General features: G+C 54.1%; 1 protein-coding gene across 1 annotated transcript; it reads right to left on the bottom strand.

The window, feature by feature from the left end:
• Window positions 1–3,749: 3,749 nt before the first annotated feature.
• LOC311214019 (endothelin receptor type B-like) lies at window positions 3,750–10,186 on the bottom strand (the record flags this gene model as incomplete). The annotated part of the gene is made up of 7 exons (XM_084294394.1): window positions 3,750–3,899; window positions 4,666–4,774; window positions 5,355–5,488; window positions 6,152–6,301; window positions 6,986–7,190; window positions 7,693–7,805; window positions 9,689–10,186. 7 exons carry the CDS (start codon window positions 10,184–10,186, stop codon window positions 3,750–3,752), a joined length of 1,359 nt encoding a protein of 452 aa, XP_084150520.1.
• Window positions 10,187–10,510: the final 324 nt, after the last annotated feature.

Genomic DNA, 10,510 nt, shown 5'->3' on the forward strand with positions numbered 1-10,510 from the left:
TGTCAGGTTTTCTCCAGAAAACTGTTCTCTCAAATACAAACTGACAGACCTGATTTCTGCCAGGCTGGCAGTGGGGTTGTGTTGGCAGGCGTTGGGCCCTGAGGCCAGCTGAACCCTACACTCAGTAATAAGGCTCCTTCACCTCCCTGCTTGGTGATGGGTTCACCTTGCCCCTGTCGAAAGGCCCCCACATCTCCAGCAAGTGGCTGCGGTGGCCCTGCTGCTTTTGGCTCATCCTCCTGGCCTGGCGGGGTCGGGGAGGAGGTTTGGATAAACCAGATCCACCTGTGCTCGGTGCTGTGACCTCTCAGCCCTGGTGTCACGGAGGACAACCCTTCAAAAAGGTCTCGAAGGCCAGGAGCTGGCAGCAGGGAGCTGTCTTTACACTTCCATAAGCAGATAAAACGAGGCTGCGCGTGCACCCCTTTTCTGACATTCATTGCTTTCTTTTTGAGCTGATCCTGGGCTTATTGTATCCTTACAGAGACCCCTGAGGGCTGGGAAGGTGCCATGAGAATGCCAACACAACAGAAGAGCTCTAAAAGGATATTGTTTCCAGCTGATAACTCTCTTCTCTTCCCTCCCCTCTCACAAATTTTGTGATGTTGGTTATAACAGGAGGCACCTGGGAGGAGAACACAAGGGGGAAGCGAAGGAGACAAAAGTCCCTGTTAGGCAGACACACAGCAAGTGCCAGCAATGTCCAGAGCTGGGAGGAGCACAGCGCAGCCTGCTTGTTGCAATATTAATTGTGTGCAGCTCTGAGACTGGTTTTGAAGCATTTAAGGTGAAAATGTTGATCTGAGCATAGCTGCTAATGCGGGAATGATTAAATCTGCTCTTGGAGCATAAAAAGAGATGTTAGCCATGTGGGGCCCAGGATGTTAATAAGGTAAGAGGATTCCCCCGTGTTCCTGTAGTTGCTGTCTGTCTTGTGAGCATTAGCAGGTCCTAGCTGACCTTAGGAGAGAATCTTGAATGTTTAGGACTCTGCTCCTTGGGGCATTACCAAAAGTCACTGCTGGGGCGCTGTTCAGATGCTTCAGTCTTCACTGAAATGAATGGGAGCTGTGCATTTACATCTGCTAGCTCACATGCAAGCAGGAGACAGAACAACCCTTGCCCAGCTCCTGGCAGGCACCAAACGGCCTGGCTGCTGATTGCTGGTTTGGATAGAGCAGGAGGAAGCCAGGCTGACATAACTGGGGCTGTCCTGGATGGAAAAGGACTCCTGAATGCTTTGCTCTGACGTTTTGGAACCATTTGCTGAAACAGAGCATGATGAAGGTTGAATCTTACCACTTGGGACTGACCTAATGTGTAACTGGCTCTGCTTTGGAGCTGCAGCTGGCCCTGCTCAGAGGCAGTGCAGCCGCTGTCCCTGAGGTACCTGCTGTGACCCAGACTTACCAGCTTAGCCTGACACTTCTCCAGATTTCCATCTCCAAATCTGACCCCCAGCATCGTCTGCTCTCCGGAGCTGCCAGCCTCCTCCAGGCCATCCCGGCTATGGAGGCACTGGCCCAAATCAGCCCCCAGCAAGTCCTGGGCTTATGCGGGGTTGCTCACCTCTGGGGCTCCCACCAGCCAGGACTTCCAACCATTCCAGGCCCATGCAATGTAACGGGGACCCTGAAAAAGCTTTTGGCTCAACCTGTGACCGAGGCACCAGCCGTTCCAGGTGAGTGGGAGGAAGGTTGTAGCCTGGTTTGCCAGCCTGTATCCCCATCACTGCTTTTTACGGGACCTCTTTCCCTGACAAGCCATTTGACACTTCCATGGGCCTCCTCGTTGCGCCCCACCTGCCTCTTCCCACCCTCCCTTCCAGCCACCAGCACTGCACGTCTGCCTTGGCACCTCCTGAGCTGGCTAAATCCAGGCGAGTGAAGGAGTTTCAGGGAGCACCAACGAGATGCAGCGTCGAAGGTGTTGACCTGAAGCAAATCACCCCGTGGCAGCTGCTTGCAAGCCAGCAGGACAGGTCCTGGTGGGTCGGGGCCAGCCCTGGCAGGAGACCGCTGAGAGGCTGGGCTGGCCAGAGCTGCATCTGCCACAATTTAGGATAGAGCAGAATTGGAACAAGGCTTGGTGTGCTGCTGGCTTACCCATTGCTACATCCTTGGAGTGGTATGGGGTGCTCTTTTGAGGCCACAGAATCCCTTCGCCTGTAAATGTGGACAAATATAGAAACATGCAGAATTTAGGTATTTTTTTAATAAGCACAGTCGTTTAAAAAAATCCTTCTGCTAAGATACCTGTGTTAGAACACTTCAGTCTAAACCATTTCTGCATCAACTTCCACTTGTCCAGCTCTGGCACACAGCAGCAGTGCTGTGAAATGGATACAGACAAATCTCCTCCAGTGGGGAGGTAAGGTTATGGAAAACATGCTGGTCTAGATAACCCTCAGTTTTTTGGTTTCCACTGAAACCCATTCGTCTTTCAAAAATACGATCTGTTTGTAAAAATTTGCATTTCAGTGTAAGCAAAGCTACAAAAAAAAAAAATCAAAAAACAAGCACCATCACCTCAAAAATGTTCTGCTTTATTTGCAGGTCTTTTCTCTTCTCCCTTTTTCCTTTCTCCCTTTTTTCCATGATAAGGTGAAAAGGGAAAAGAGGAGAGGAGAAAGAGGTAAAAGAAGAAAAAAACAACAGGGACATCATCAAAACCTTGGCAACTAAAGCTTCCTCATGTAGGTTTTCTTGAAGTTTTGGCAAGAGGTACAAGCATGATTTTTAGGAAGTCATGCAGGAAAAAGCACTTGGGGATTAATCATTTTGATTAGTAAATTTGTAAGTCTCTTTGCCGTGTGTCGGTCAGCTCCAGCAGCTCTTTCAGCTGAGATTGCCCCTTCCCCATTGCCTTTTGTACCTTAGCTTGACCCTGAGGGTGAGGATCTGAGCTGGGGTGTCACAGTGCTGTGTCCAGGATGTGGTGGGGTCGAGGAATTGGGGAGGGGGAAGCTGGGGCAGATGGTTTGGTGTGCCTGGATGCTGCTGCTGGTTCCTGCCTAGGACAACTGCCCTCCTAAGCTGTGCTGTCGCATGTGTGCAGTCACCTCCTGAGAACCTGGGGCAGACTTCCCAGGAAAAGGGAAAGAGGAGGAGTCCTTTAGGAGGAGTCCCAGGTGAGGTTGGTCACATCACAAAGCTGGGTTGCTGCCCATCCCTCCGTGCCGTGGCTGCAGGCGGGGAGATTTCAGGCCACTGATGGTCTACGAGGCCTATGTGTGCCTGGGTCTTATCCTGGCTCTCTGCCCTGGGACAAACTGTTCCAGCAGCAGAGGGAGATCATAAGGGGTGTCTTTTTGGCCTTTTCAGCTGGAAATTTGTCACTCAGGTGCCTTGCCCTCTCCTCCCCATCCCACATCCATCTCCAGGTGACAGCATCTCAACTTTCCTTCCCTTTTCGCACCCATCTCCCCACCCCATGTTGCTACCCAAGACGAATGGCTCTAAGTCACTCGGCTGTTCCGCAGGGAACTGAAAAATCCTACAAGGGGCTGGATCCCATTCTTCCTCTCCTCCTGCAGAGGCAATTTGGACGGGAGGAAGGACAAGCAGAGCTCAGAGGCAGTGTTCAGAGCTAGTCCCAGGCATCAGTGAAATGCTGCAACTCCTGCCAGGTGGGTTACGACGTGGAGGCAAAAACAACTCAAGCCCAGCCAGGAGATGGCCGTGCGAGAGAAATGGAGGTGTCCTGCTGTCTTTTCACAGTGCCTTCTCCGCTCTGCCCCGTGGGGAGCTTTAGGAAGAGCTGTACTTGTTGCTCAAGCGGGAGCTGCTCCGGTCCAAGCCAAGCTCCTGCCCGTTGGCTTTCCACTTGCCCACAGAGCCCTTCTCGTCCGTCGGCGTGATGCTCAGAGCGGGTCTCTGGCACCAGCAGCACAGGCAGGACTGTGGGGAGACAAGCAGGGGGAGACAGAGGTTACACGTGTGGATTATGGGGTAAAAGAGGAGGAAATGTGGGAAAGTTCCCAGTGATGTTGGGGGTCAACCCGCACGGTGCTGGGCTGGGAGTCACAGGCACGGTGAGCGCGGCTCTCCTGCAGCTCAGGTGTGTCGAGACAGGGCTGGTGAGTCTTGGAAGTGAAGACGGGAAAACACTGTGCACCTTTTGCAGCTGTGCTTTCTCATCAGCAAATAGGGCTGATGCTTGCCTGGGCTCAGCCCCTTGCCACAGCCACTGGGAGGTGATTCCCATCCCATCCCCTTCCTTTCCCCAGCCTCCCCTCCTGAGATTTTTCTCCGAGCGATTTGGGCTCAAAAGTTTAGAGCAGCCCCAGTCCTGGTTTAAAGGCGTGTGGGGATGTTTCTCACCCAGAATAGCAGTCTTCTCTGGTCTTGCACTGGCAAAAGCCCCACCAGAAGAGGGTAGGAAGCTCTAGCGTGCTTGGAGCTGGGAAGAGAGGCACCCAGCAGGGTGAAAATTTGGGAGGAAATGAGGAAAATGAGGAAAAAAGGGAATGCTGTGAGCTGCTGGCAGCCCCAGCATGTGCCTGATGCCTGCCTTTCTCCCCATCTAGGACGCCCAGAAGCCCATGGTGATGGGAGTGCCTGGTCTGGGGGAGCTGGTGGCCTTGGGACCGGTGTCTGGGCACGCACCGTGCATGAAATTGCAGCCAAAATGAGCACAGCCAGGGGCTCCAGGAGCCAGCCCTACCTGGAAGCAGTTCTTGAATTTCCGGCTGACGAAGTAGAGAGCCACGGGGTTGATGCAGGAGTTGAGGGAGGCCATGTTGATCCCAAAATAATCCATCACGAGGAGGAAACTGAGACAAGAGGGGAGAGAAGGGGCTGGGAGCTCGCCGAGGGGACCCCTGAAGGAGAGTTTCCAAGCTACCTGGCCTGGAAACCTGCTTCCATGGGGGGACCGGTGACAGATACCAGACAGAAGAGCACAAAACCGTCCCTCCTGGGGTTCAGCAGTGGCACAACAATTTTTCCTGTAAGGAGCATTTCCTGAGGAACCTAAGAGCAGGAGATCTGATTTCCCCCGGTGGCCTTGATGCTCCCACATTCAAGCACAGTAGCAGGGTCTGTCCTGAGCTGGATTCGGGGTGATGGGCAGGGAGGAGAGGGGAAGATGGGCACCTGCCATGTAGCGGAAAGTGTGCTACAGTCCTTTTGGCCCTGCTGAGAACATTTCTCTGCCCGGGAGACCTCTTTAACCCATAGGCTTTACAGAGACGTTTCAGAATTAAATTTCCTCTTTTCCTGAGGCCCCCCACCTCCTTTCTCTGTGCCTTTCTGGGGGGGCGACGCCATCCAGAAAAGCGGCCTGAAAGTTTTTTGGAAGGCAGCTCCACCAGCCTGCAATGAGCCCAGCGGAACATTGTCTGGGTCCCCTACCTGAGCAGTTCGCATCTGTTGGGGTCCGTCTGGTCGTAGATGGTCTTCTTGAGGATGCGGCTGAGGTGGAGCGGCAGCCAGCAGAGCGCGAAGATCACCACCAGGCAGAACACGGTCTTGGCCACCTCCCGGCGCTGCGAGGAGAAGGTGGGCAGGGGAGAAGGGATGCTCTGGCTGAGCACTGGAGAGCGGCCGGGGCCAAGCACCATCTCCCCGTGCTGAGCAAGGGCCCTTCGAGTTACTTCTACAACCCGAGCAGGGCTGGGCACCCCTCTGAGTCCAAAGCACACTCCCAGCTCCTGCTTCAGGAGGACGACTCATGAGATCCAGGCTGCAGAAAGCAGTAAGGTACCAGTAGCACGAGATAGATCAGGATAGGGTCTCCTTCACCCCATCCTACCATCACTCCTGGTTGCTTTGCTAGACCCTGGAGCATGGACCCTCATCTGTCCACTCTTCACGCTAGGTTATTGTGACAACCAGCTCCTCAGAAAAGCATGGGAGGGAATGGGAAGCTACAGCAAGGCCAGAAATAAATGGCCATAGACATTGAAAAGCAAGCTGGTCCATGGCCACAGTGCTGGTGGCTTGTGTTGGCACTGAGGTGGGGGACTGGAGCTGAGGGCCCCTCTCCCTGGTTGAATCCATGCATTGATGGGTCAAGAAGTCATTGACCACTGTGAGGTTACGTTAGCTCATTCGTGTCCTCTACAGGAAGCTGGGATTGTTCTCCTCTTCTACAACACTACCTCTCGTTTTGGGAAATATTGGGGTTTCTGCCCTCCTGGCTTTCTTACCCGTTTCATGTGGTCGTTCAGAGCGATTCTCATGCCGTTTCTCTTGCTCAACATTTCGCATGACATGAGGGTGTAGAAGATGCCGGTGCATACCAGGGGCAGGCAGAAATAGAAGCCGAAAAGCCACCAGTCCTTCACGTCACGATAGAACTACGTGCAAAGCAGAGAGGAACAAAAACTGGGCGAAGGGGGTAATGGGGCATCGGTCCCTGACGCTGACGCTGCCCCCATCAGCTCACTCCGACACCTCAGATAGGTGAAAGTGTAACTGCCCCAGGCTAAGTACACCTGGGGTAATCTTGCCCTGAGGCTGGTTCATGTTTTACCCAAAGAAGTGAAGGCTGTTTTACATCTGGCTGCTGGTCTATCACTCTTGTACAAGAACCAGTTTCAAGGAGCACATTTTGGCAGATACAGGGTTGGGAGGGTAAGTTCTGATGCTTTGCAAGTGTCTTCATCCCCTTGCTCACCCTTAGCTGGCCCTGTGCTAATGGCTACTAGTGTAGCCTGGTTGTGGAGATGCTCCTTGGCCTGTTGTGACAGCCTAGCATCTTGCTGAGGTTTCCTGAGATGGGTCATGACCTGGTGTGGGCAATGAGGACACAACACAGCTTCAGGACCTTCTGCCTGTTTTCTGGCCCCCACGCTCAAAGCAACTCTACCCCGTTAATACTTTCTGAGTCTTCTGTGCTTTGCCTAATACTGCTCTCCCCAAATTCACCCCGATGCCTGGAAACCATCTGCAGAAGCATCCAACCTCTCATCGAGGAGGGAGGATGCCCCGTTTGCCCATGCCTCCCTCATGCTGCAGCCGGGATGGGGCAGCGTACGTACCATCATGAAGCTGGATTTCTGCTCGGAGGCGAGCATGCACACCCACAGGTCTCGGTCCCAGTAGTTGAGCTCTACCATGTCAAAGGCTATGGCTTCGGGGACTGCCAGCACGATGGCCACTGCCCAGATCAGCGTCACCTCCACTGCCTTCCACATGGGGATCCCTATCCCCTGGATCCGACTCCAGGAGGCCACTGCTCGGTACCTGCTCAATGCGTGGGGACACAACAGGAGCAGAGAAGAGTGAGAAGAGCCACCAACAGGAAAGGGGCCTGGAAGGTGTGTATTAAAGTTGTCCCCTTTCCCTTGCCCCTTCCTCCACCACCCCTGAGCTTTCTCCTTCCATGGAATGGGGAGGATCAGGAGCAGGGGCTCAGGGGAGGAGTGTGAGGGCAGCGCTCCTTGGCCAATATATGGCCACCTCCCAGTGGGAGGGGTGCCACCCTTCCCCACCACCCTGGCAGCTCTTTTCACATGTTGTGCTCCTCCTCTCAAGCTTTTCCAGCAGGATTTACACTTCATCCCCACAGAGAGGAGTCAATTCCTGATGGATTTCAGCTGCATGTGACAACACCCTATTCCCTTCTCTGAATTTGGCCCAGAACCAAGCTGCCCTGCAGTCTTCCCATCAGTGACGACGGAGGGGGCTATGCTGTGGTTAAATATGGGCCAGGATGGGCAAGGCATCTGTAGGAGTTGTTTCTCACCTGTCGATGCTGAGAGCACAAAGGCTGAGCACCGTGATGCCCACCGACGCCTTCTGGATGAAGGGGACCAGCTTGCACACCTGCACGCCGAAAGGCCAGTCCTTGGCCAGGAGCTGGAGAAGAACCACAGGGTTAACAGGAAAAGTGCCTCTGGAGTCCCGTAATGGCTGGTGGTTGCCCACAAGGTGCAAGAAGCCCACAAGGAGCAGCTGAAAGCACTCTGAGGTTACCTCCACCGGGGCTGTGCGGTGTGTGCTCCCGGTGCTTTGCGTCATGCTGGGAACCACTCCTTTCCCCAGGGGCTCGTGGTTGACACCTATGTGGAGGGATGGTCCAGGCAACAGGTCCTGAACCCACACCCTGGGTGTTTTTGGGTGGACTGGAATCCGAAAAGCCACAATGGGCTTTGGGTCACTTTTGGAGGGTGTCGTGCTCTGAGCAGCCGAAGTCCAGCAAGGACAGCTTGTTTCAGAGCCATGTAGGCTCACATCCTCACCGTGCTCTGCCCTTCTGCCATGCCTTTGTGCAAACCCTCCTCCAAACTTCTGTGCAGTATTATTTGAAACTAATGATGTTTGGTTGCTTGAGACCAAAGGAAAGCAACGGTTGATTTCACCAAACAATCGGGCATCCCCTGTATGTCAGAACACCCTGAACAAATCTGGGCAAGGCAAGAAGCAAGGTTTGCTTACACATGAATTTGAAGAGGGTTCCTTCCCTCACCCCAGCCCCAATCTACCACCAATGCCAACAGCCTTCTTCACTCCTGCTCCCAGCTTTTTTCACCTCTGGCAGTTGATTTGATCTGGTTTTCCCTTTGAAGCTACTACCTACTCACGGCCTGAAACCCAGCTGGGGCAAGCAGAGGGCATCACTGGGGACAATATGCATCGGAGACAGCAAAAAGGGAGCTCCAAGAGATGGCTAGCTGTGTCTCCAAGCCAAGAACTCATGTTAACATGAACCATCCCATAGGTGAGGCCTTTGGTATAAGCCATGAGCATGAAGAGCTGTGCCCCCCGGTTCTTGCCTGTCTTGGATGCAGGGCTGGGTATTCAGCCTGTGGCACCTTCCTCAGGGGGGTCATTCCTGCAGCCTCCATCTGGTCCCACACCTTTTTTTTTATGAAGCACAGGACCTTCCTATAGCACAGGCTTACGAAATATGGCAAACAGATCCCAAAAGGGAGGGCCGTTAGACATCTCTACGGCTGGTCCTGTTGAATAAATCAGCTATATAACAGCTCTATATCCAACGTATCTGTTGTGTAAAGCCAGTTATATAAATCAAGCCGAGATCCACGTCCTTCACCCCATGGCATCCCTTCAAGACCCGGCCCACCAAAATCTAATGTGGTGGGCGAGAAGGAGCCACACAAGCCCCAGCACATCTCACGCCACACGACTGTTGCTCCTAACTGGGGTCTGAGCCCCACAGCCACCTCTGCCCACCCCTCTCTGCCCCGCTGCAGCGGGCAGAGCTCGGGTTCCTCCGCTTCTTCGTCACGTCTCTTCCCTCTAGCACGGGGAGCAATGTCTGAAAGAAGCCCCCTGTTTTGTAGGACAGCCCTGTTCCTTGTTCCTGGGTGAGTCTTTCTGCTTAGTTGGAATAAAGCAGATGTTTGCCTGAGGCTGGTTTGTGAGCTGTGCTGGGAGTGGTGTGCCTAGCGCACGAGAACAGCGGGTTTTGCTCGACTGAAATAAACTTTGGGTTGTAATGTCGGGAGACTGCAAGTGGCTCTTTTCTTGACATGTTAAATGAGATTTAAAAGATCTGGATGGGTGTGTGTGTGGAAAACACAGCAGTAGGTGGGAACACCTCTGCTTTCCCAGGAACATACTGCGTCAGCTCATGTTTTCCTTTTCCTTTGGAGAGCAGGATCTCCCTCCCCCTTTCCTGCCCAAATTGGAGCCTGAAATAAAGAGCGGAAGATAGATATTCCCCAGGGCACTGAGGCAGGTGGGAGCAGACGCTGTTCCTGCCGCACGAAACCTACCTTGTACACGTTGATGGGCAGAGCAATGAGGATGTAGAGGAGGTCTCCGAGCGCCAGGCTAGCGATGAGGACGTTGGGCCCATTCCTCATGCACTTGTTCTTGTAAATGATCCGGAGGAGCGTGGAGTTGCCGATGATCCCCACTATGAAGATGGTGCAGGACACGATGGTGTTGATGTACTTGAAGATGTGCCTGATATCCGCGGGCTTCATGCACACGGGCAGCAGGGGTGGCTCGGAGCCGCTGCTCCGGGGGAGGCTCTCGGAGCGGTTGGGCAGCCTGGGGTCCTGCAGCAGGCTTGGCTGGAGCAGGCTGTACGCCTGCTCCTGGCTGAGCACCTCGAAGGGGATGGTGCTCTCCGGGAAAACCCCCGGGGTCTGGCTGCATGCCCCGGAGAAGAGGCAGGTCAGGAGAATGGCGAGAGTGATGGGAGTTGGGATGCTCGCCATGGAGGACTGAGAGGCAAAGCTGGCCCTGGGAGCCCTTGGGATGCTCATGGGGCGTCTTTGCTTGGGTCTGGATCTGTGGGTGGAGAAAGGGACAAGGGGGAAAATGGGTTAGAAGAGAAGGGGGCCTGGTAGTGCTCGAGGAAGTGCTGGAGAGGGTTTCTTCTGGCTGCAAGCAGGCGGTGGTGGCCTGTGCTCCGGTCACCTGCAGCCAGTGGAGCACAAGCAGCAGTTTTGAGGCACCTGCCCCACCAACGCATCGGGGTAATTCTGCAAACCCCATCTCTGGGTCCATGGAACCAGGGGAGCTTTTCTTCCAGTTCGTGCCAAGGGGAAAACCGGAGCAGTGCTAACGTCAGCAGAGCCCATGCGGCA

This window comes from Netta rufina, assembly GCF_964035555.1.
Source record: "Netta rufina genome assembly, chromosome: 12".
Taxonomy (NCBI): Eukaryota; Metazoa; Chordata; class Aves; order Anseriformes; family Anatidae; genus Netta; species Netta rufina.